General features: G+C 34.4%; 1 protein-coding gene and 1 non-coding gene across 2 annotated transcripts; both read left to right on the top strand.

Annotated features, from left to right (window-relative positions):
- Window positions 1–660: 660 nt before the first annotated feature.
- On the top strand, window positions 661–27,251 carry LOC137394013 (long-chain-fatty-acid--CoA ligase 5-like). Its single transcript, XM_068080729.1, has 17 exons — window positions 661–738; window positions 950–1,049; window positions 2,054–2,124; window positions 4,905–5,006; window positions 5,888–5,987; window positions 6,610–6,785; window positions 7,178–7,210; window positions 8,255–8,377; window positions 10,515–10,601; window positions 10,984–11,118; window positions 11,666–11,748; window positions 13,320–13,470; window positions 20,549–20,621; window positions 22,878–23,083; window positions 24,607–24,759; window positions 25,867–26,037; window positions 26,841–27,251. Exons 1-17 carry the CDS (start codon window positions 661–663, stop codon window positions 26,985–26,987), a joined length of 1,989 nt encoding a protein of 662 aa, XP_067936830.1. The 3' UTR covers window positions 26,988–27,251.
- Window positions 10,821–10,892, top strand: Trnaq-cug (transfer RNA glutamine (anticodon CUG)). Its single transcript has one exon. It is a non-coding gene; the product is annotated as a tRNA-Gln (tRNA).
- Window positions 27,252–27,856: the final 605 nt, after the last annotated feature.

Here is a 27,856-nt window from a genome sequence, read left to right as displayed (position 1 = left end):
AAACCAAAGACAGCTTTTAGTTGGTTTGACAGGATAAAAATTCCGTTACGTATACCGGTATATTTGACAACCCTCACACTTTGTTTATACTTGAATAGAAACTGTCAAATTTGGGCTAACAATTTATGCAAATATGACATACATTGTCTCACTTGTTCCCTGAGGCAGAACAAAATTTCCACGAGTAACTTTACTTGTGAGAGTTGGAGAGCTTAACTTACAATGTAGGCATCCAATTAAGTCTTAGGTAAAAGGTCAAGGAGCTGAGAAAGAGACAAAAGTTGGGTATTCTTCTCAACTGGTTTGCTCCTGAAGTGTTGACATAATGTAAACAAATTGTTCAGGCCATTGTTCATTTTACACACTTTTGCCACATGTGGTTTTTATTTCGAGCTATGATTACACAGTGAAGTAGTATACGCACCTCCCCGCACCTTTGAATTGATTAAATTTTTTCTCATTCATCAATATTCATCCAAAGGCTACTGTACCGCTGCTATGATGTTGTCAGGTAGGCTTTATATCAGCGCCTAGACAGCGTGTTGTTTTTAGTGATTATGTTCCGGCCCTGCTTGTGTTTGGAGCTGCGCACATATTCTGTTAGTGTTCTAGTCTAAACTCAAATGTCTGCTCAAGCTTGTTGAAGCTGCAACTTGCAAGATGGGTGGTTGTGGAAGTACCCCAGCCGGCTTTCAATTTGATCCAGCAAAATTTGAAGAACAAAGTCTACCTCATCCAGTAAGTAATTTTCTATGGTATCAAATGAGTATTGTAAGGTTTAAGTGTGCAAAAAGTGGAGTATTGATACTGGATAGCCCGCACCGGTAGTGGATGTAAAAGTTACATAGTTTTGTGAAACACTCTGGGCTTGTTCGTGATTTCTTCATTTTAAAAGATAACCAATATAAAATTGATAACCAGAATTAAGGTTTATCCTTGCTTTCTGTAGGATATTCCAGCGTGTAGAGTGTCCAAAATTCCTTTTGACGCAGAAGAGAATGCTCGACACACTGCCTATGATGTCTTCAAAACAGCAGTAGAACAATTTGGTAGGTTTTTAACCACATTTAATCACTTGCACTTTAGAAGCAGTAAGACATGATGCATGAGGGCATGTGCACTCTGACAAGAAACGTGAATATTTCGGACAGTAGTTAGCTGTGGTCAAAAAACAAAGACAAGCAGCTTCTTAATATACTGAGAAATAGCCTTGAGTACTTTTCGCACTTCACTCAAATTGTCATAGAAAAATGCCACTTAGCATGTTCATAGTTTACGGTATAAAATGAAACCTGTTAATAGATAGCGAGTTATATGTAAAAAGTCGGTATTGTGATGCTGAGCGAGAGCTCACTCTTCAACTCTGACAAGGTATAAGGTAAGAGTCAGAGTTACTAGTTCTAATTTAAAAATGAACTTACACATCATTTTAGTAGATTTTACCCGAATGTATCAGTATTTTTCTATTATTTACTATTGTTTTTTGATGTTTGAGCTGATCTGCCTGCCAAAATGTTTCAAAAAATTGACAAAACTTGATTGTGATTAAAGTGGTCAAAAGAAAAATACCAGCGAAATGGCGTCGCCAGGTGTTATCATTGCTGTAGTTGATATCGGTATTTGCATTCAAGGAGCAGCATTAGGTGTCTCTATTCTGTTGATTTCTTTGCAACTCTAGTTGTCATAATTGCACTTTCGCTTGATCTGAACGTTTTAACCGTGATCGAGTTTTGTAGATTTTAGTCTTGAACCATTCTGGCTGTCAGATCACCTCAGACATCAAAAACAGTCATAAATGATAGAAAAATACTCATACTTTCTGATTAAATCAAATAAAATTTTGTGTAATCTTCAATTTCTAGAATGAAAAACTACTATTTGCCATTATTGGCAATTGACCATTTTTAGTCACGTTAGCAAAAATGCTTATCATGTAGATGAAAACATTAAAACCCAGAGAATTGTATCAAAGTTTTAAAAGTACATTAGAAATGACACATTAATCTTGGTCAATGCCGCTGTATGGTGCTAATCTCCGTTTGATCTCTGGTAGGAGATCGGCAACTGCTGGGTTGGAGGAGTTCTTCTGAGGCAGAATTTGACACTTGGCTTACTTATAAACAGGTATGACAAGTGAAGACAGGTATTCACTTGCCATAATTTATTAGCCAGCCCTACATTTAGGGAAGTCATATTATAAATTTATAATCTATGATTTAAGGTTGAAATATAACTTTTGGTAATCTTGTTGCCGGTTTGTTAGCTGTATAAACTCGCTGTCAATATCATGCATAATCAATAAGTTTGCTGTATTCAAGACAAGAGTTTATTCATTTTGATCAAGAATAGCACTTTTTATAGAATGATTTTAATACCTTTCAGTATCCAACCTGAATTGAGTTTTTCAATTATAACAGGAGCTTCGAAAAAACTGAGAGTTCCTATTTGCCATCTCATGGGTCTCTTTATTTTAAGTTATTTATCCCTAGAGTATAATTGTGATAGATAGAGCATTGATGAAACAAGCCTTTGATATTTAGTTCATTGAATAGTTTTGGTCATAAAGTGCAGACCAAAAAACGTTATCAAATCAAATAAATGGTTTGACGTATATTAAAATAGTGTTTAAAACACCGTTCTCCACCACGAGTACGGATACTAGTTACACCAAATAAATATAAGTTGTCGTGTTTTATCAAAGCAATGACAGTTACATGTTTTCAACTCATTTCAACTTCATATATACAGTATAGGTATATCTATACTGTATATATATATATATATATATATATATATATATATATATATATATATATATATATATACAGTATAGATATACCTATACTGTATATATATATATATACAGTATAAATATACCTATATTGTATATATATATATATATATATATATATATATATATATATATATATATATATATATATATATATATATATACAGCATAGGTATATCTATACTGTATATATATATAATCAAATATATATATATATAATATATATATAATATATATATACATGTACATATATATATTTCTCAAAGTTGGTGGTTGTATCTGTCATCATTGTATATGTCCATCTATAGCTATTACAATATTAAAACAAAGAACCCGCACCGCAGAAGATTTGTTCTCAGACCTCTGGTTCACCAGTCCGATGCCTTACCAATTCAGTCACACCAGATTGACAGATTGGCTAGGCGATATATTTTGCTATATGAGAGCAAATACGCTACCGCTTTCCGTTACTACGCAGCATGTATGGCATAACGTCACGAAGAGGGGTAGCTCTTATTAGTAAGCTTACTCAAATTATCCATTGGCAATGTGCCAGGCAACTCTCATTACCTCTCATTGTTTATAAGCTGATTTTTAATACTCAGGCAGCGTCGGATAGCACAGCTAGTATATACATATATCTCAAAGTTTGTCTGCATGTCAGTATGTACTTCGGTTTTTCCAGCTGTAGCTATTAAAATATTGCAATGAAAAGCTCGCTGCATGCTGGATTTAAATTCACAGAGATTGCAACCAAAAGTTTCAAACCACGCATTTAACCACTGAGCTATACAGTCCTTAGCATTCTATCACTCTTATCATATACCGTATATCGTATGCACACGCTAGATGTGCACTTTTGATTATTAACTAATATCACTTTTTGCATTTGTTCTTTGTTGAAATTGTTTAAAAACGAATTTTTTTCTACCATTACCTATTTTTTAATTTGTAATTTTTAAATGTGCCATTTTAATGTCAAATGTGCCGTTACACTTTTATTTCCAGTTTTCTGTAAGGTTCGATTACTAAATTGGTAAAAGCTAATACTTTTCACGCGGTCAATTGTATTATCTCAAGTAGGAATAGCCTCTACATTCTCTCTCCGTTCAGTCAGACAAAGTACCAGACAAAGACGTTCCGATATCACATTTTTACATTTGTACCAGTATCGGAGAAGTACCAGCGTCGTCATATTCAAAGTTTTGATGGATAGCTTTTGCTGGAACAGTAATCTTTTTTATACGCGCACACTTCTATGCACAAATTATTATTATTAATTCAACATATTCAAACATTTTATTTTGTTTTCTTAGTTCGTACTTTATCATTGTCAAATTATCTTTTATTGTAATCGTAGAAAAGCAGATTTAATTTAGCTATTACTTGCTAACTATTTCAAATTTACATTTAAACACTTTTATAGTTGTTTTATTATGTTTCTTAATTTATTTGACCCGCAAAAAACATTTTTCTTATAAAATGAAGCTTGAAAGGTACATTTGTTTGACAAAGTTTGAAAACCTTTACAGTTGTTGTCTTTTTTTTCTTAATTTATTTCAACTGCACATAACACTTTTCTAGATATGAAGTTTAAAAGTTAGATTGGTAACTGTTGTTACATGTTAAATAAAAATAAATTTTCCGTGCAAAGACTTTTATTACCCGGGCAACACCAGGCATTCAGCTAGTTTATATATATATTTATATATACACATGCTACAGACAGTACTGTTTCGGCTATTGAAGCCTCATCAGTGCAGCTCAGAGCTTAGGCAAGGGACACAAATCCCATTACCAATGAGATTCGTAAATCTCTGAACTTTGATACTGAGTATTAATATATGCACACCTTAAATGATATATATATATATATATATATATATATCATTTAAGGTGTGTATATATTAATACTCAGTATCAAAGTTCAGAGATTTACGACCAGCTATTATATCTATTCTGAAGCATGAGCAGCCTGAAAAGTGCTTTAGTAGCTGGTCATAAATCTCTGAACTTTGATTTTGAGAAAACTAACTCTTTGTAATCAGTATTATAGTCACACATTAAATAAATAACTGTTTTGTCTATGTATTGCTCTATTGCCAACTACTAGGTATCCGAGAAAACCAAAAACATAGGCTATGGATTGAGATGGTTAAAACAAGAGCCCAACAATGAGACCTTCATAGGCATGTTCTCTCAGAACAGAATGGAGGTAAGACAAATAGTGTTCTAGAGTATTCTACAGGTTTTTTCCTTAAAGGACCACACAGTAGATTTATTAGCTTTGAAGTTTTCTTCCTTTTAAGAATTAGAAGTTTTTTTCTTTTTAAGAAATGGAAGCCTTAAGTACCTTTAGATTTGGCGTAGAGCCTATAGAAACGGTTTTTACTCCTATTGTCCTTAGCTTATGCATGAGATGATAAGACTTAGCATCTCATGCTTTAGCATAGATGTTTCATCAGCTAAGGCATGAGCTGTATACGATGTTTTAGAAGAATCATGTTTCTGATTATTGTTGTATTACATTTGTCAATCAAATTTCGGCTAATGTTCACGAAATATTTCATCAGTTAACTTAAAGCTTCAATACCATGAACTAGTTGTATAGTGACATATGGCATCAGATAAAGAGCCCGAAGATAAACAAAAAATTACTGTCAAAAATGGTTATAAGATGGCTGTCGGTGTTGACGATTCTCTAACAAGTTATCAGACTTTATCAGTTGTTAAGGCAGTGCTTATCTATGAGTTGATGGAAATTCACAAAAGATGTTTAATAGCGTTGACAAGAAATGATAGGTTAGCTCTAAAAGTGTTGGGCTAGTAGTCTTATTTTATTTCATTAAGTAACTTGTACATAGCAGAGTATGAACATTTCAGTTGAGCTGTAGGATGAATTTTTAAGATAGTTTGGTTGTTCTCGTAAAAAACCTGGTATGGTTTATTAAGATGTTCAGGTGACATACAAATATAGAGCTCACAGAGATTTTCATGTTTTAGGTTAAAGCTATACTCATGTGTGCTAGTAGATTCAATATAGTGTAGATAAAATGGTACAGAATGAATGGTAGAGTAATAAAGTTAATATTTCAGGTTGTTGTAACACAGTTAGCCTGCTACGAGCATTCCATGGTTATAGTACCAATGTATGATACCCTCGGCATAGAGGGAATCGAGCATATCATCAACCAGAGTGAGTTTAAACTTCAGTTTTTAAAATTGAACTTAGAAATATCAGAGAATTTTGTGACTTGCGTATTGAAGTTTGTAAGTCCAATAAATAAAGCTTGCCCAAAACATAAGGAGTTGTCTGCTTTTTTCTCATGATAGTTTGAATGAATGAGAAGACAATTCCTGATATAATGTATCAACATGTGAGGATATGTATCATGATATATTTGCAAGCTGCTGATAAAACTGCTACCTGATATATGTTTAAAAGACTTGTTCACAAAGTGTTCGGAAGTTGCTTCTCCTAACAAATTGTATTTGATCTTCACCTTTAGACAAAGGTGCTCTTAGTTAATTGTTAATGAACCACTCACTCTCGCTCTAATGCTTATAATCACATGACAGACTAAAAATGAGCTTTGTTATCTGCTCTCTACCCTGACTGAGTCTATTGTTTATCAACTATGATATGCAGAACTTAAGTTACATAAAAGGTTGGGGACAAAAATTAATTACCCATCTGATTAGAAACATGACAAGGTGGTAGCAGTATCGTATTGTATCTGAGCTTGGCTTGGCATTGCTCTACATGCTCTCATTTAGTTTAAGTTACAGCAGTAGGTACAGCAACTACTATGTTGTAGCCAAGATGCAGGTAATTGTGTGTGAGAATGAGGCTAGAGTCAAACAGCTTCTCGGGCTTGGAAAGGAAGCTTTAAGCGAAGTGACAACAATAATACATATGGATACTTTGAATGAACAGACAATAGAGGCAGTCAGCGGCCAAGGCTGGATGTTGTTATCCTTTGCAGATATAGAGGTGAGAGTGGTCGTGTCATTTAGACTGCATTGTAGTGAGGTCAACATCAGCCATTTACATCCACATTAAAAGTTTTTTTAGCCATGACTGTGATATGATAAGACAACAGTGGTGACATGTTCTTATCAAATGTTGTACATTTTGCTTGTTAGATTGTTATAGAGCAATAAATTATTTTATCTTTGAAAATTTTACTCAAAGATCTCAAGGTTATGGCAAAATTTATAGTTTTTATTTTTCTAGGCCAGTTTTATTAGAGGTACCTGAAGCACCTGCATCTGGGCGTTAAACTGGAGTACCTGCTCTTGTGTGCCAACCTGGAGCACCTGTTCCTGTGTGCAATAATTTTAATTAACTTGACATCTGAATAAATATTTTGTGTATTCTTTCAGATGAAGGGAAAGGAGAATCCTGTGGAGTTGGTGGTTTGTATCTATATTTTTCTTGGACTATTCAAACAACTCTGAATTTACAATTGAATACAATATTAATGACTAATATTATAATATATTCATACAAATCCTTTTTTGTTGTCGGATTTCTTATTTTACACGCAGCTGCCACAAAATCTCATTACGCTAATAGGAAGCCATCACACTTGCCAGTAACTTTCTATTATACATGTATGTGTGTATTGTCATATACAGTAGCAGCTTTCAGCAGGTCACTCTTCATTTATCTCTTATAACAGCTTCTCACTGATATTGTAAGGTTTCTGTTTAGCTTTCTGCTATACAAAAGCTACATGCTGTGATGTTCATTAATATAAATGGTACATATAAGTATCATGTTATAGATAAATAGAATTATTATCATGTTAATACTATTGATTTAGTATTATATTTTATATTAGATTTTACATATTATCACATTATCTATTCAAGTTAATGTTTGCGTATTAGTAAACAGCATGAGTGATAATAAATAGAAAAATATATTTGTGTATGGGAATCAATCTTTGTTCAATTTAATATACGTATATAAATTTTTATAAAAGTTATAGTTATAAGCATGTACACACAAGGTAAGTTTTATACATTACACTGTGTACCAGATTACTCATTTGTACATTAGACTCTGTACCATATTACTCATTTATACATTAGATTATGTACCATATTACTAATTTATACATTAGAATGTGTACCATGCTATTTATACATTAGACTGTGTACCATATTATTTATACATTAGACTATGTACCATATTATTTATACATTAGACTGTGTACCATATTATTTATACATTAGACTGTGTACCATATTATTTATACATTAGAATGTGTACCATATTATTTACACATTAGACTGTGTACCATATTATTTATACATTAGACTTTGTACTATATTATTTATACAGTAGAATGTGTACCATGTTATTTATACATTAGACTGGGAACAGGATTACTCCTGCATATGTTAAACTGTATAACATCATATGCTTGCATACGCAGCTATCGAATGTTACAGGTATGCACCCCAGAGAGCTTGTGTCTTATATGCTATACAAGCGGTACAACTGGTAAACCCAAGGGCGTCATGGTGCCCCACAATGGCCTCTACTCTGTCGTAACTTGTCTACTCCAAAATTTAGTAAGTAATGCCCAATCCCTAGACTTCTACTTACATTAAAATGCAAAAAACCCTTTTTGGCGATAAGACTGTAAGCAAGGTTTTAATACAAGTTTAATACGAGAAAGCGTATCTGTTATTTGTGATAGATAAAAACTTGAACTGAAACTAACATTATCTGATCATGTGACTTACAAGTTCCGCCATATGGCGCGAACAACTTCTACAGCATTTTTCGACCATCATAGCGGACCAAAAGGCTCATCATTTTTATCAGAGGATGATATGCAATTGTTCAAGCTAAGTTTAAAAAATTAAACATATTTTTATGCTATGTTTTGAGATATCAGTGCTCAAAGTTGCAGCATTACGATGCCGATAAAATAGACGCGTAAGAACAATAGACATGGTTTTTATTGCAAGCGTGAAGTATATTTGTGAAAATATTTCGACGAATAAGGATGCATGAAAGTGTAAACATAAACCATCTCCCACACATACGTCACATTTTAGCCGTTATGGAAAACGAATCCAAACTACAGCGGTCTCGTGTTGCTGCGATTTTCTGTTCGTTTTTGAGCTTTTAAGAGTTTTTAATCACATTCCCACATATTTGGCACCTACTACACAACAGAGTAAGACATGGCGAATCTTTTGATACCAAATAACTGTAATGTGAATTTTGTTGCAAGTCAACCTTTAAACAAATACTTGCATTCAAGGAAGAGGGATGTCTTCAAACGCTTACTATCATAATTTCTAGTTAAAGTAGTGGTTAGTTTTATTTATTTCTAACTGAAAGTAAAAAACAGGTTGTCAGTGCAAACATGGTTTGATAATATTCTAAAATGACTTGAAAATGCTGACAGAAATTACTGAAACAGGATGAGTTTATTAAAATACATTCTAAAAGCCATGTTATGTCCAACTTACAGTGATTCATGCAATAACTTAAATTTTGACACAAAAACTTTATAACTGGTTCAATTAAAATTATATTTCAAAATGAATAATTATTTATTGTGCACTATCAGTAATCCTGGCAATGCTCAATATTTCCTTCATCTGCCATTAGACACCCGCAGGTGCGTGTTTAAATGGCCGGTTCTCAGGTACCAGACAAAGTTTTAAAACCAAATATTTAAAGCACATAAATTACATAATTTTTTTATTGTATAGTTCAATACATTAGAGTCTTGGCTTTCGAATGAGCTATTGTTTGCTATGGTGAGACAGACATTGGTTGGTGTTTATAGGATTTCCCCAAAGCTCTACCGCGAAAAAGTTTACCAGCATAGTCTCGAAAATTGTGACGGCACAATTCTCATATTCGTTGTTGTGTGCTCTTACCGCTTATTTATCAACTACGATAATGACGATAATTACGCTAGTGGCAGGCGAAGGTAGGACAACTCCAGAGAACGAATGAAGATGACAAAGAAATCAGTGTCATCAGTTCTCCATGTACATATTATTTCTATGATAAGTACCTCAGACTCCAGAAGGTAGATGGCATGGCGGAAGGCATGGAACATATGTGTGTAAAGGTTGGATGAATCAGCGAAAAAATATGGAAACACCTAGTGTTTACGCAGACTAACAGACAGACAAAATGACAAAATGAGATATATCAATATAAATATAAGGTATAATATATACAGCCATATATGATACCCGTAGCAAACACATAGCAGCCTCAGAGTGTATATGACTTAATCTGTAGTCATTCATGTCTCAGGTCCTCATGGTATACATTTAACATAAGGTATAAGTTCAGATGTGTTTACACAGACTAACAGACAGGTCCAATGACAAAGTGAGATTTATTACTATCGATGAACACTATATACGGTGTTGCTTCTGTCTCCTACCATTCTTGTTCAGCGGCATTCGATACAAGTATAAAAATGCACTCAATTTAAAAGGAGAATTTTGAAGATTTGTCAAAAAAATTTTAATTGATATATTTTTAGCCCAGTGGTGACTGTCTGTTTTACTCATTCTTGTAGTAAAGCTGTAATGACATGATGCTGGCAAGTGTTGAAAATGCTATCAAGAGATGGATTGACAAGGCCAAAGCATCTGTCTTTCTAGATGGTATTTATTTATATTTGCAACTGGCACAAGTCCTTTAAATGTATTTTACTCACATATGCAGGAACAGTTTAAGGATACCCTTGAAGAAACTGTGCATGTGCATCTTTCATATCTTCCCTTGGCACACGTCTACGAACAGATGAACATTGTGAGTGTCTGTTATCATCATTTAATTGTTGTCATGGAAACTGACTATATACAGTGTTAAAATACTTACCTTACTTTTATGCTTAACTTCTTGCATTATTTTTGTTTACAAAATCGTGCAGCCTGAAATAATTAATGCAACTGTGCATGAATCAAGTAGTATATCGCTTACATCAATGCTTTCAAAATTTACTCTGCTCATGATAAATGGCTTCAACATGGTTCCATGGTGTAATGGTTAGCACTCAGGACTCTGAATCCTGCGATCCGAGTTCAAGTCTCGGTGGAACCTATTTATTTTTCATTATCTTATGTTATAAGTTAGCGATTAAAGTGTTAATCATGATACAATGAATTCTCTATTGAAATAATTTGCTTTTTAGGTTGCATTAATAAAACTCGGAGGCATGATAGGATTCTCGAGTGGGGATCGCAAACAACTAATTGAAGATGTTCAGCATTTAAAACCAACAATATTTACTTCTGTTCCTAAAATATTCAACCGAATGTACGATAGGGTAAGAAGCCCTCTCTGAATATTGTTGATGAATTTGGTTACATTTCTACAACTACAATTTTAATTCACATTGCTAACTTTTTAGTAGAGCGTTTAAATTTGTTTACTATTTCATAAAGAGCAAGGATTCCTTCAGATAGCTCAAAATGATTAGATCAATGGATATTGAAGTTTAGAACTTTTACTTTAAAAATCTTTTATTTTTATTTTAGCGATAATGAATTTCTATTAACTTGATATATACTCAGAGACAAGCGACCAGCTATTTTTTTCAAATGTACTCGCTACTATTTATAGAGTTAAGTGCCCATGACTCACTGATCAGCAGTATAAGGAAAATCTCATGTTGATAAAACTGGAAATATTAGATATTATAGGAATACAAGGTCATAAATCTGCCACTCTAAATTATCCATTATGATAGAAGTTTGAAATTTTACCTCACTGGCTTTTAGTACAAACTGTTTAACGCTAGTCTTCTAAGCTTGTTATAGTCAGCTCTTGTTTCTATTCCCCCAGTTCTCTAGGTCCATGTCTTCTACCTGCAGGTGATAGCCCTGGTAAGCCAAAGTTCTTTCAAACAGAAGGTACTAAACACATCACTCAACAAAAAAGAAAACTATTACAAAAGGTTAGTGGTGTTTGGTCTCTTTAGGCCTTCATGTGATCCCAAATATCCCAATTGTAGATGTTATTTGGAGTTGTCTGTACATGCAATTTACTTTTGTTAAATAAGTAAGGCAACTTAAGCTTGCAAGGAGATCAAATAGTTTTGGTAAAGCAGCAAATAAAACATAAATGTTTTACAATAATGTGTATTATTATATTATTGGTATGTTACGTATATTATTATTTTATGTATTTTATTATATTATGTATTTTATTATTATACTATGTATATTTAGTGCAAAAACTTTTTAGATCATCTGCACAAATAAAAAACTTTAAATTTTATAGGTGTTGCTCAGTCTGTCAAAAAGTAAGATTCACCTTGTGGTGTGTTTATAATAACTGTTTTCTCCCGACTCATCACTAGGAATTCACACAGTGGGACAGTTCAAATAAATAATCAGACGGTAGAATTACTGTTCCCATAAGGTATGGTTACAATTGGCTTAAATTAGTTTTTTTATTTATTTGTTGATCACATCTAATATTGTAATTTCACAAATTTCACATTTCTTAGCATTTGTCTGTAAGCAATCCTTCAAATGTCAAGTAGAATGTCTACGAGTATAGTTTACTGGAACTACAGGCTGTACGTGTTTTTAGGAGCATTGCTGCACAAACATTGGAACTGTGACCTTGACTGTTTGCTGGTCAGACATTCTAGACCAATAAGCCGCTCTCTGAACATCAGATGTTATTCAGATTTAGTGTTTAGCGAGGGGTGACAACTCTAACGATGTCTATATTGTGTGATAATCACCAGCTCAATGCTGTACCAATTCAAACTTATCATTGACAAATTTACAGAGATAACTCCCGTTCTCTTGGTGAGCTGTTCCCTCTGTTTCTTTTATCTTTCCCTAATCACACAGTTTCCTTCGATTGACACGGGCCTTGAGGCGGCTGTGTTTGTGTAGATTATAGCTCCTTAGTTCTAGACAAACATGGATATTTGATATAAGGGGGATTTTTTGGAACTATAGTCAAAATTTTACATGAGCACTTTCTCAATAGCAACAAAGTTTTTGTAAAATACCTTACTGTACTGATTTTTTTATCCATCCATTAGACTCCATTAGCCTGAATATACATCAAACAATTATCATTTCTGGTAGGCAGGTTCACAGGTTATCGTTTTTCTGATTTCAAATAATCTTAGCAAAACTACACATTTAATTTGATCATAAGGGTGTGAAGTGGTGAATAGTGTATTCAGCTCTTATACAGGAAACCGGCAGCACCCAGCCAAATGCTCTCTATAACAGTTGTGTGTATTTCCAGCCATTTTGACTCTCTCTGTCATCATGGAGACCAGACTCACTGAAGCACATAAGATTATTTACAGCATAATGAAGTCCTTGCCATGCGCATCTTCTGCTTGCAGTAAGCAAGAAGAGATCATGCTATACAAATTAAAAGATGACGGGAAAAAAGTATTTTGAACGCAAATGTTTTACTCAACAGTTCATTAAAATTTTATTTTATTGAAATGTTTTACTCACTTTTTTATTAAATTATTTATATTGTTTGTAGGGGTCTCATCACAAAAGATACATTTTGGGACAAGCCCCTGTTTAAAAGATTGCAGAATGCCCTTGGTGGCAGAGTCCAGTTGATGACAACAGGCGGAGCTCCTATCTCCCCACCAGTTCTTAGGTTCTTCAGGCTAGCATTTGGTGCTATGGTAAGACAATTGCGTTGATTTGAGGCAACATGTGAGTTCTGATCTACTAAATAGAAATTATGTGCCCACGAGTAATGCTTCTAACACTATTAATAGGCGATATAGTGATGTCAAGACAGGAAGTCAGTTTCACCAATCAAATGACGTGTATAGTGATTGTGTATTTCGACTAGTCTGGTCTGCTCTCATGTTGTACACATCTATGTTTGTTTGATAGAGCAATCACTTCCAAGCAAATGACTTTCGCAATAAAAAATTGAGGCTCTGTCATGTGATCTTACTAACATAATGCTTAAAGGTTGACTTGCAACAAAATTCACATTACAGTTATTTGGTATCAAAAGATTCACCATGTCTTACTCTGTTGTGTTGTAGGTGCCAAATATGTGGAAATACGATTACAAGCTCTTAAAAGCTCAAAAACAAAAAGCCGCCGTAGATTGGAATCTTTTTATTTATCTGACGTAGTCATGAAATTTGGTTATTGTCTTGTCACGTGATGTTCTCATGTGAATTGAAAGGCCAATAAAAAGCTCAATATAAAACTTATCGTAGCACTAGTTTATGACAAACACTTCGGGTTTTACCGAAGACCCCGTATCAAATATAGATGCTCGCTACTTTACAGTTTTGTTTCAGTTTGGTCTAATCGGCAAGTCGTAGTCTGATCATGTGACCCAATACTTCGCAAATAATTTTTGCAGCACTTTTCGATTATCACAAGTGACCAACAGGCTCGTCAAGATTATCAAACAATGATATACTCCTTCGAGGTAAGGTTAAAAAATTAAATGAATTTTTACGGTAAGTTGTAAGATATCACTGCTAAAAGTGACAGCATTACAATGACGATAAAACAGACACGTAAGAACAATAGACATGGTTTTATTGAATGCGTGAAGTATATTTGCGAAAATATTTCGACGAATAAGGTTGCATGAAAGTGTAAACAGAAACCATCTACCACAACCACGTCACATTTGAGCCATTTTGGAAAAAGAATCCAAACTACAGTGGTCTCGTGTGGCTGTGATTAACTGTTCGCTTTTGAGCATTTAAGAGCTTGTAATCACATTCCCTCATATTTTGCACTACAACACAACAGAGTAAGACATGGTGAATCTTTTGATATCAAATAACTGTAATGTGAATTTTGTTGCAAGTCAACCTTTAACAAAATTATCTTAATTGATATATATGTATCAATATATATTAATTATTATTGTATTATATTTAAATTTTCATGTCAATATATATGAACTATCATAATTATATATATTAATTATAATGAGTATTATATTAATTTATGCTATAACTAATTATGTTATTAAAATATCATTAATAATATTAATATATAATGGTAATAATATTAATATATTATTGATATATTAGTCATAGTCGGTTAATACTATGACATATTCACAAAAGTAACTTTCACTTAATCAACTATTTGCTTTTTCATTCTTAAAGATGTAGTTGCGTCAAAATTTAAGTTGATCTTAAAAGAAAGCATTTTTTTTCTCTATCAGTTGATATGTTGTTTGTTGTGTTACGCGATCGCATTGCCAAGATATTTGAAGATTAAAACCGAAAAAATCTGATCGCCGTAAAAACGCTCAGGCCACAAAAACGTGCCCAGCCTCGCCAAAAATGATGTCACGCGTTTGGCAACCTGTCTCTATCTCTCGTATTCACATCGGCTATTTGCGATAAAAGTCTAGTCTTACGCGGCTCTATTGGCATATATCTTATTTTGTATTTGCTCATGTTAGCTAGAATAAAATTTTAAATCCTGCTACAGATGCATTATTATGAATGTTTCAAAGGCCTCAAATAACGAAAATTGAAAATTTGTTCTACTCACTTTCTCCAAATGTTGTTTAAACATTTGGGTACCGACTACCAATTCTACCGGTCTACGGTAATTCTGTCAAGTCACTTTATGTAGAACGCGGTCTTTGTATCAGCAGTTTTGCAGCTACCCTATACAGCCTCCCATAAGCCCCGCCCACATTATGTCGCCTATTACATATTGCCTACGTACTAGTTTCTTACTAGTAGCAATGATATACAGCTGTATACATTGCTGTATATCATTGCTAGTAGTGTTCTTACCGAATACTAAATTAGTAAAATAAGCAAGCCACCTCTTTGAAAAGAATATAGACAGGGATAGAGTTTTAAGGATGAGAAGTCTGCTGCAAACTGGATTTGAACTCACATTCTCCAGTTCTGCGGACACCCATATACCATATCCGATTCACTACAATATTCTGCAAATCATGTTTTGCATTATCTTTAACAATATTATTTTATTATATAATTTTTACAAGCAAAAATATTTTCATCTCGGCATAAAGCTTTTATTAAAGATATTCATCAAGTCGTGGCCACTCACATAGTATTAGCTGATACAATAAGACAAATTCATCTACTGCAACAAACTCAACAAAACATCATCCAGCACGCATTCAATTCTCGCTTTCTCCTTTATGGCAGTTTCCACACTGACAAAGCTTCTTCGGCTGGTGGGACGACATAAACATTCTGTAATCAGTAAAACAAGTAAATGTAAACAAAGTAGATGCAATAAATATGTCATTCATAGATATGTCATTCTAAAGCGTATCTATTGACAGCTTCCAAATTGGGAGTTGAATAGATTGCGAGTGTAATTTTAAAAACGAATAAACATTTAATAAAGGCGCAAGTACGCCAAGCCAACGATTCGAAGCTTTGGTTCTGGAAATTAAAGATTTGCAATGATCAATCGATTTTACCCACTTCCTACGAGTGAAAATAATTTGTAATCATGACTCTAATTTACCAAAGAAAATTCGAAAAAAATATTATAGCTAGGTAAAACGGCAGATAAGCTATGAAACGATGATTGGAGATAGCAAAGAATTATCATTTTATTAATTAGTACATGTATTTATGACTATAAAAAATATTACATTTACTAAAGTATAGAAGACTCTAAGTTAATTTACCTCCATTCTGTCTTCTTCTGCAGCAAAACGCTGCTGACGCCTGTCAGCTTTGGCCATAGGCTGTCTACTCTAATATTTTACTTAAAGTTGCTCAGAAAACTCTGAGTAGCGGTCGCTCGAACTTGAAGCCATTTTAAAACTATGTATAACTTAGTAATTGTTGAAACGCGTTGAATCAGAAACAATGAGAATGAATTCTCTATGATGAGAATCTTGGAGACCACAGACAACGCGTTTTACGAGTGATAACATTTATTACGGCCTATATAAAAATTTCGCACGCATGATTGGCTAACGAATCGACCTCATTTTTATCGCTCGTGGTTTCGTTTCAGATAACAAGCTTGTTACGTCACGAAATTGGCACCCGCTGGAACGTGAGCTTTTTAACAGAGGGCCTCATTCAAACGCATATATCTCTGGACAGGGTTGGTCTACAAAGACAAAAATGGCATCAAATTGTAGCTGATGTTTTAGCCTTTTATGGGTCCTAATTTCATTTTTGACGCAACTACATCTTTAACTTGAATATCCTGCGTAAATATAAAAATAATCCCACGACCAAACACGAGCAAAGCGATTGTTTGGGAGATTTATGATAAATGCATATGTGCACACAACTCCCGAAAAATTATCCGTTAACGGCCGTAACCAAACCCTTGTAACCGAAATCTCTTCAACAAATTTAATCATTTTTGTGTAGAGTCGTTTAAGTATAATAATGATACAAAACACATATAAACCTATTTAAATATGTTACCAAGTCTTTGAAAGGTTACCGCAATATCTTAAAACTAACTCTTCCGATCGGATTATACATAAATAGACAGATTAATTTGGCCAAAAATCGCGATAAAAACTTGGCAAGCTTTTTCTAACCAACATTAAGACCGGCCAACGAAATGCCAATAAGGCCGTGCGACAAAAATTAGAACTATTAAGTCGTGTGCATTTCACGAGAAAAACGTGCACATTTCATCAGTCTTTGGCATTGTCTAATTGCCGGAAGTTTCTGTAATTAACGTAAAAGTACAGAAAGGTAATCGTTTCTTTTTTGCTGATTCTATGGGATTCTGACATTTTGGATACTTATAATAAGTACTTTGGTATTCCTACTGATGTCCAAAGCAGTGAAAGTAAAGGAAATTACGATGATATTTTTCTAACGATTCTTACAATATATACAATCTTATAGGTAATATTGTAAGAATCGTTAGAAAAATATCATCATTTGGTGTATGACAGGGGAATTTCTAGTTGATAATAAAAAATTGAGGAAAATATTAAAATTTTTTGAAGGAGTTGTTTGAAAAATTTCAACAAATCAACTGCTATAGCAAACCAACTAATACAGCAAACCAACTGATGTAGCAAACCAACTGCTGTAGCAAACCAACTGATGTAGTAAACCAACTGATATAGCAAACCAACTGATGTAGCAAACCAACTGATGTAGTAAACCAACTGCTGTAGCAAACCGACTGATATAGCAAACCAACTGATGTAGTAAACCAACTGATATAGCAAATCAACTGATGTAGTAAACCAACTGATATAGCAAACCAACTGATGTAGCAAACCAACTAATACAGCAAACCAACTGATGTAGCAAACCAACTGATGTAGCAAACCAACTAATACAGCAAACCAAATGATGTAGTAAACCAACTGATATAGCAAACCAACTGATGTAGTAAACCAACTGATATAGCAAACCAACTGATGTAGTAAACCAACTGGTATAGCAAATGAACTGATATAACAAACCAACTGATGTAGTAAACCAACTGCTGTAGCAAACCAACTGATATAGCAAACCAACTGATGTAGTAAACCAACTGATATAGCAAATCAACTGATGTAGTAAACCACCTGATATAGCAAACAAACTGATATAGCAAACCAACTGATATAGCAAAAGAACTAAATAACTACTGAATAAAAACTAATATTGATGAAAAACATAACCTTAAAGATGTAGTTGCGTCAAAAATGAAATTAGGACCCATAAAAGGCTAAAACATCAGCTACAATTTGATGCCATTTTTGTCTTTGTAGACCAACCCTGTCCAGAGATATATGCGTTTGAATGAGGCCCTCTGTTAAAAAGCTCACGTTCCAGCGGGTGCCAATTTCGTGACGTAACAAGCTTGTTATCTGAAACGAAACCACGAGCGATAAAAATGAGGTCGATTCGTTAGCCAATCATGCGTGCGAAATTTTTATATAGGCCGTAATAAATGTTATCACTCGTAAAACGCGTTGTCTGTGGTCTCCAAGATTCTCATCATAGAGAATTCATTCTCATTGTTTCTGATTCAACGCGTTTCAACAATTACTAAGTTATACATAGTTTTAAAATGGCTTCAAGTTCGAGCGACCGCTACTCAGAGTTTTCTGAGCAACTTTAAGTAAAATATTAGAGTAGACAGCCTATGGCCAAAGCTGACAGGCGTCAGCAGCGTTTTGCTGCAGAAGAAGACAGAATGGAGGTAAATTAACTTAGAGTCTTCTATACTTTAGTAAATGTAATATTTTTTATAGTCATAAATACATGTACTAATTAATAAAATGATAATTCTTTGCTATCTCCAATCATCGTTTCATAGCTTATCTGCCGTTTTACCTAGCTATAATATTTTTTTCGAATTTTCTTTGGTAAATTAGAGTCATGATTACAAATTATTTTCACTCGTAGGAAGTGGGTAAAATCGATTGATCATTGCAAATCTTTAATTTCCAGAACCAAAGCTTCGAATCGTTGGCTTGGCGTACTTGCGCCTTTATTAAATGTTTATTCGTTTTTAAAATTACACTCGCAATCTATTCAACTCCCAATTTGGAAGCTGTCAATAGATACGCTTTAGAATGACATATCTATGAATGACATATTTATTGCATCTACTTTGTTTACATTTACTTGTTTTACTGATTACAGAATGTTTATGTCGTCCCACCAGCCGAAGAAGCTTTGTCAGTGTGGAAACTGCCATAAAGGAGAAAGCGAGAATTGAATGCGTGCTGGATGATGTTTTGTTGAGTTTGTTGCAGTAGATGAATTTGTCTTATTGTATCAGCTAATACTATGTGAGTGGCCACGACTTGATGAATATCTTTAATAAAAGCTTTATGCCGAGATGAAAATATTTTTGCTTGTAAAAATTATATAATAAAATAATATTGTTAAAGATAATGCAAAACATGATTTGCAGAATATTGTAGTGAATCGGATATGGTATATGGGTGTCCGCAGAACTGGAGAATGTGAGTTCAAATCCAGTTTGCAGCAGACTTCTCATCCTTAAAACTCTATCCCTGTCTATATTCTTTTCAAAGAGGTGGCTTGCTTATTTTACTAATTTAGTATTCGGTAAGAACACTACTAGCAATGATATACAGCAATGTATACAGCTGTATATCATTGCTACTAGTAAGAAACTAGTACGTAGGCAATATGTAATAGGCGACATAATGTGGGCGGGGCTTATGGGAGGCTGTATAGGGTAGCTGCAAAACTGCTGATACAAAGACCGCGTTCTACATAAAGTGACTTGACAGAATTACCGTAGACCGGTAGAATTGGTAGTCGGTACCCAAATGTTTAAACAACATTTGGAGAAAGTGAGTAGAACAAATTTTCAATTTTCGTTATTTGAGGCCTTTGAAACATTCATAATAATGCATCTGTAGCAGGATTTAAAATTTTATTCTAGCTAACATGAGCAAATACAAAATAAGATATATGCCAATAGAGCCGCGTAAGACTAGACTTTTATCGCAAATAGCCGATGTGAATACGAGAGATAGAGACAGGTTGCCAAACGCGTGACATCATTTTTGGCGAGGCTGGGCACGTTTTTGTGGCCTGAGCGTTTTTACGGCGATCAGATTTTTTCGGTTTTAATCTTCAAATATCTTGGCAATGCGATCGCGTAACACAACAAACAACATATCAACTGATAGAGAAAAAAAAATGCTTTCTTTTAAGATCAACTTAAATTTTGACGCAACTACATCTTTAACCCACATATATTGCTTTATCATTGTTTTCATTGGCTAAGCATGCCTCTTCTCCATTGCTTCAGGTGGGTGAGGGCTATGGACAGACGGAGTCGTCTGCTGCTATTTGTGGCACATTAATAGGAGACAGCGTGGCAGGTTAGAGTCTTACTTGTATGTCTATAGCAGGTCAACTTACCTCTCCTGTGAACCTGAATTTTTCAGTTTGGGCCAAATTTTCAACTCTGAATCGAAAAACTGTTTCTGGTACAGCTCCATGAATGAAATCGTAGTGTTGGAATTTCAGATCTGTCGATAGCACATCGTACTCTCAGCCTACACATTATAGTGGTAGAGCCTGAACTGCATTGTAATGTATATCAAGTCATAGGCTCATAGTCATGCAGTCTCCTCCGATCGTTAGCTTTGTGTATCAGAAGTTTCTTAGAAAATTCTATACTCGTGACCAAACACTGAATTAGTCGTGTGAAGAAAACTATCAAATAAATTTGTCGGGCCATGATTGAAACGCCATAAAAGGAGCTGTCCAATTTGGAGTTGTCAGTTTTTTTTCTAACGTTAGCTAAAATGAAAAAAGACACTATTTTATTTTGTGATGTGCGATTAGCAACCGACAATTTTTATGAAATGATTACAGCACACGCACTAAATTGCTATATGTTTTTGCTGAATAGGTCAGGAGTTTTTTTAGCGTTTTCAGTTTTTGTCCGTGCAAGCTGGCGGTATCCAGAGCCTGCTGCCAGTTGTAACAGCGACGCTGTAATAAGTATATAGAGCTGTAATACTCAGCAACACCAGCCAGTTTACTCTGAGACAAACAAACAAAAAATGACAATATTTAGAATGATAATCTGCTATTATCTACGCATATGACTCTACCACCATTCTATCACATTACATGTACTTATATCCAACAAGTGATCAATTAGTAACATGCATATGGATGGTAGTCAACTTTAGTATAGCATTAAGTCAGTTATGAACCTTTGCTCTATTTTTGTAACTGCTAGTGTGTTGCAACCATTTCCTTCAAAGTGCTTTATCACAACTTTGAGAATGATTTTAATTACTATATTTCGGACATTTACTATTCTTAAAATTTTTAAAAGTCCTTTAAAGAGAATGGTAGCAGGAAACACATTGGCTGCTACACGGATACAAAAAGGTTAATAATGAACTGAATGCTCTACTAGAAGAGACCACAGTTCATATGCATATTACTAGTTGATCACTCGTTGGATATAGGTAAAGTAATAGAGGGGCTGTAGTTATTTATCAAATTAGCTTTATTATTTAACAAACCCTCTTACAACTGTAAATTATATAGTCTGAGACAAGATAGTAGAGAAGGGATTGATCTTTGTGTTATGCAAAAAGAGTTTTTTCTTCCATTAGGTATAATTTTACTTTTCTATTCTTTATTGTTTCAGTCTAAACTGCTTTGAACAGCACTGACCAGGGATAATAAAGTTCATGTCTATCTATGAATCTATCTACCTTTCTATCTATTTTACTATCTATCAATCTCTCTACCAATCTGTCTGTCTAGCTTTTCATCAATTTTTGTATCTATTTGTATATTTTTTTATCTATCAGTCTATCTATCTAGCTTTCTATCGCTCTTTCTATCTTTTTTCCTGTCTCTTGTTCTGTCTATTTTTCTATGTATTTTACTATCTATCAATCGATTCATCAATCTATCTATTTATCAATCTGTCAATCTATCTTTCTATCTTTCTCTCTATCTTTTTATCTATCAATCTATTTTTTATATATCTTTTTATCTATAAATCTATCAATCTATTTGTCTATCTAGTACAAACAAGGATGGTTGGGCTCCCTGTTTAGCTGAATTGCATCTGAATAGATCTGTTGTTTTCTTGTGTAAATGTAAGATTATAAAGCTGTAAAATACAACAAACATTTTTAGAAGTTTTTGTTGCAAGTTATAGCATAAATTGGTGACTTTCGTATTACGAGCTTCAATTCTCAGTGTAAACCTATTGTTTAATCTCATACGTTGCTAACTTTGTAGCCATTGTTTGCTCGTGCGCATATTAAACAACGGTTCTAAAATGCTGTCTATAGCTTGTGGTACCAAGTTAATCGCTTTGATATACCACATCACGATATTATAGTAATTTCTACCTGCTGCTTGTTAAATATGCAAGGTTGTTTGACGACAGTATTGTCATATGTTTACAATAACAATGTCTTATACAATCAGCGAAATGGTTAAAACATTTGAACAAAACATTAATGTTCTTCTTCCGGCGCTTTTGAGAACAAAACAGAAGAAAAAAGAATGGGATTTCTGTAGGGACGTTTAGTTCTTTGTTGGCAGCACATTTGAGTTGTGAGTAGCAATAACAGCACATTGCTTTACCTATATAGGGGAGGTAGGCCCACCACTGCCAGTCAACATGGTGAAACTTGTGGACGTACCAGAGATGGACTACCTGGCGATAAACAATATAGGAGAGATATGTGTAAAGGGACTGAACGTGTTTAAAGGATATCTGTACGATGAGGAGAAGACTAGAGAAACATTAGACAGCGACGGATGGTTGCATACTGGAGACGTCGGCATGTGGACTCAGGTCAGCATATCCCTGCAGCCTTCTGCTACAGGAAAACATACATAGTTTTTATAACGCATCCAGCAGTCAATAGTTTTGGTAATGCGGATTTGTGATATAACTACCTATATGGTGTAACCTCTACATGCAAAGCTTACCAACTCTGAGATATTTTTGTATGTCTAAATCATCCTATATTGGAACAAGTATTTTCATGAAAATAAGATTTTTATTAATAAAAATTAAAAAATTCATTTAATTATTGGTGTGATAACTCCTTAATAAATACTTCATGTAACACTTGAAAAAAAATTTTATATTCTAAATCCTTTGTTTAAAGCTCTGTAATAAACTGAACAAAAAGCCTAAATTATGAATTAATAACAAATTTATAAGTAAAACTCAACAAAGCAAAGGTTTTATTATAATTAACCTTTAACCTTTACCCTTAGTTTTAGAGGCAGGTTCAAGTTGAAGTGGTAATAAAATTACCCACCATAACTTACTGCAAATTCGGTTTAGATGAAGTCTAAACCAAATTGTTATTTTTATGATGTTTTAAATTTCATTTTAAATTTTTACCAAAATTCTACCTTCCCTTATGAATCTGCAATGTTTGAAGTAACGTTGAATGTCATATATTGATGAATACTTAGGGTGGAGTGTAAAATATTTGCTCAAACTTAACGTTGAAAGTTGAAACATTTGTACATGTATGTAGAGGGTCATAGTAGAGGTTTGACTCTAATAGGCAGTCTGTGATTCTCCCTTGGTTAGCTTTAACGCTTGCTGCTAAATACTTTCATGGTTCAGAGGGCTCACTCAGTAACTGATCTGCTGTTCAGAGGGCTCACCCTGTCACTAACCCACTGTTCAGTGAGGCTCACCTCGTCTATGATCTACCAGCATGTCCATCCAGTTGTCCGGTTAATTAAGTTACGTATGTATTTGAAGGAGGCTTTTGGTTGGCTGCATTTTACTCAAATTTGTTTTGCAAGTCATTTGCTTTCTGATTGTAAAAGCCAAAGTGAATGCTGACATAGATCTTTCCTGAGATATGTAATAACCGTGTTAAAATGTACGGCGCTTTGCTATCTAATCCTTCATCTGATATGCTTTCTGTCGCCCTGATAGCCAAGGCAAGGAGAGGTCACGAAATGCCTGCGGCAACCAGAAGAAAGGCCAGTTACAACTAGAAGAAAGGCCTGGTCTAAGCACTAGTACGTGTATACGTGTTACGGTGGTGTTTAGATTGGATCCTAAAATATACTCTCTATAAGCCCAGTGATGCCCGGATTGTTTCATATCCCATCAGACAGCCCGCAGATGCGAGTTTAAGAGGCTGTTTGTTTTTCAACAACCAGACAGAGTTTTGGAAACAAATATTTTATCAACCTGTCAGAAGGCACGGAACATATGCGTGGGAAGTTTTAATGAAATCGGCCAAAAATATGGAAAGGCACAGCATTTCTAATGAACACACAGGCAGACACAATGACAAAGCAGAATTTAGTAATATGCTTACTGTATATATGTGTTTGCAGAGAGGAACCCTAAAAATCGTGGACAGGAAGAAAAATATATTCAAGCTTTCACAGGGAGAATATGTAGCCCCAGAGAGGATAGAGAATATCTATCTTAACTGCGGGCTGATTTCCCAATGCCTCGTATATGGTGATAGCCTCATGTCATACATCGTATGTATTTCTCTTAAGTACAGGTACAAAGGCTATTCAAATAGCTAATATGCGGGAATGCAGGTGCATATGTTTAATTGCGCAAACACTTGCTGAAGTCTGTATTTAGGCAACTATATATATGACAGTTGGCATGATTATGGTCTAGCCATTATTTTGGATTGATGGTGCATCAAAGACTTACATTACCAGAAAGCACTTCAAATGGAATTATGTTGATTCTGGCTTGCAGCGCCAATGCATTCAATAGGCGGTTATAGCTTAATAGTCGTGTCAAAATTGGACAGAAATCGTTCCGCTTTCACTGGGATAGATCTATTGTGTGTTAGTAAAAGTTGAGACAGGTCACGTTGTATAACCTCAGCTAGATAGTTTAATTAGTCTTTGTTCAAGATATACAGATGCCAAAAAAGGGTTCTGTTCAATTATAGATGCACCAACAGGAAATACCTGGCACCTTCATTATTCTGCCCAGGAGTATAATGTAGTATTTAACGATGAACTACACAAATTTTTCAAAGATTTTATCAGAAAGTATCGGTATTCTTCTATCATCTGCGATTGTTTTTGATGTTTGAGGTGATCTGACTGCCAGGTTGTTTCAAGATAAAAATCGATAAAACCACCTGTTCGCGGTAAAAAAGCTCAGAAAAAAATTGTGTGAAATGATGTCACTAGCTGCAATCGTTGCGATAGTGGATATCTGCTATTGCTTTCAAGTTGAAGTGTTGTGCGTCTCTATTCTGTGGGCCTCTGCAATTATAAACAGCATAATCACAGTTTTGATGCCGCACTTTAATGCAGCACCTCAGCACTTTAATCACGATCAAGTTTTATTGATTTTAATCTTAAAACATCCTGGCAGTCAGATCACCTCAAACATCAAAAACAATCAAAAATGATAGAAAAATACCGATACTTTCTGATAAAATTTACTAAAATTTTGTGTAAGTTCATCTTTAAATATATGATCAGAAATCAATACTTTTTCTTTTCAACGATTCAAAACCTTTTCATTTTTTCTTTCATATTTCTATTGTTTTGCGTTTAACTTGTTACAAGAGTTTGCTGCTCCTGTGAATTTTGGCGTCATACCATCAACTGCAGGTCGCAATCGTCGTACCAGATGAAGAAACATTACCTGACTATGCCAAGAGTAAGCTCGGCTTAGATTCTACCGATATGGTCGAGTTGTGCGCCAGTGATGATGTGAAGTCAGCCATCATGACAGGAATGGCCAAGGTCGCCAAGGAGTCAAATCTTAAAGGCTTTGAGCAGGTAATGTTAAGACAAGCTCAGTGGTTATCCTACTTTTTGGGCTACTTTTTTGTAACAGTTGTTTTCTTGGACAAAATGTACCATAAAAAAGGCTAATTTGAGTTTCTGGATCTCAGGCTATCAGGCTCAATAAAATGACAATTGATCTTTTAAATGAAAACAAGGGTGGCCAAAGCTATTTGCATGATAAAGGAGCATAAAGCCCAGATTTAATGTTTTATGACAGGGAATAGATCTAAAAGAATTATACATTGATGGGTGCACTTTCTATTAAATTGACAGCAATAATAAAGTTCAAGATTTAAATATGGATGGTCTATGACATAAATACATTTAATATTATATCAGCCTATAAAAACTCAGTAATTACCCAAACAGCTTCTCATGTTGGTGTGGCATTGTACTAACAGTGGCATCATACTAACAGTGGCATCATACTAACAGTGGCATTGTACTAACAGTGGCAGCATACTAACAGTGACATAGTACTAGCAGTGGCATCATACTAACAGTGGCATTGTACTAACAGTAGCATCATGATACTAACAGTGGCATCCCACTAACAGATGAATAAGTCCTAGAATTGTGAATATAGGTACCTATACCAGCACATTAGATGCAACATTTTTTCGGAGCAAGGAAGGACAAAATGCAATGAAACTACAGTACTAAAGCTTTTATATGTTAATCCAATCTGCTGTGCCGTGAATTAATCTAACTTGCATTCAAATTTTCAGACATTTAATTGTTCCACGAATGTGTCTAATCGTGGTCAAGTAATTGTCCCTTCTCGTACTTTCTAGGTGAAGGACATACATTTACTATCGGAGCCCTTCTCTGTCGAGAACGGCCTCCTCACTGCCACTTTTAAAGTCCGACGGCAGCAATGTCTCACTAAATATAAGGAGGTGTTGGAGGACATGTATGCTGCCGAAAGGGAGAAGCGATAGACAGATTCTATTGACCCCGCCAACACAAATCAAAAGTTTTAATTTATGTTTTGTTTTTCAACTTTTATAAAACAAAATACTTTAGTACGTACAATTCCTTTTTACAAGTATTTTTCTCAAAACAGATCTATTTGGTTATAGAGTTGTCTTCCTCGTATGTTGGTGTTGTTAACCGTTTTGAAATCTACTCTAGGTGTCTTACATCTTGTTGTAGTTCATTCCTGGTTGGTACAAGTGTTATAATAATATTTTTACATTTTTCTATAACCATTTAATAGTTTTGCCATGTTTAGTAACACATTTGTTGATTATAAACATTTATAGTTTGTGTATAATAAGACTACCATGAAGTATTCTGTGTGTCACTTATACTCAAGGTTTGATACTTACGCTGCTTGGTGACTTACTCATGATTTGTCGCTATCACGGGGAGTTGGAACCATTTTGATATCACGAAAGATTCATATAAGAAGCAGAACTGGACACTTGCTATGGTTGGGAACTCTTCTAACATCAAAGCTGAGGATCCAACTCACTCTTGAAACCTCTTTTAAATACCATCATGGCTGGTGTCTCTCTTTATTTCACATCTGTAGATCAATATGAATATCTAGAATTCCGAAGTTGCGCATCATTTTCCTTATAAATTAGCAATATTTTTATTGTCCAGCTCTTCATGCAGAAAATATGTTTAATTTTTCAAAGCAGTCTATTTGATGTCCAAAATGGTCAGATTTTTGGAAGCAACAAACCAGTTGAATGTTACCGGAAAGTCTATAGGAACTTGCAACAAAATTCGCATTACAGTTATTTGGTATCAAAAGATTCACCATGTCTTATTCTGTTGTGTTGTAGGTGCAAAATATGTG

Source organism: Watersipora subatra, chromosome 4 (assembly GCF_963576615.1).
Source record: "Watersipora subatra chromosome 4, tzWatSuba1.1, whole genome shotgun sequence".
In the NCBI taxonomy this organism is placed as follows: Eukaryota; Metazoa; Bryozoa; class Gymnolaemata; order Cheilostomatida; family Watersiporidae; genus Watersipora; species Watersipora subatra.
Note: the sequence above shows the minus strand (reverse complement) of the source record. Positions and strands in the feature narration are given on the sequence as shown.

Coding starts and splice junctions, on each gene's coding strand:
- LOC137394013 (XM_068080729.1), top strand. CDS start 661: ATGGGTGGTTGTGGAAGTACCCCAGCCGGCTTTCAATTTGATCCAGCA. Junction 2,125..4,904: donor CTTGGCTTACTTATAAACAG/GTATGACAAGTG, acceptor GCCAACTACTAG/GTATCCGAGAAAACCAAAAA. Junction 11,749..13,319: donor AAAGAAAACTATTACAAAAG/GTTAGTGGTGTT, acceptor TATTGTTTGTAG/GGGTCTCATCACAAAAGATA.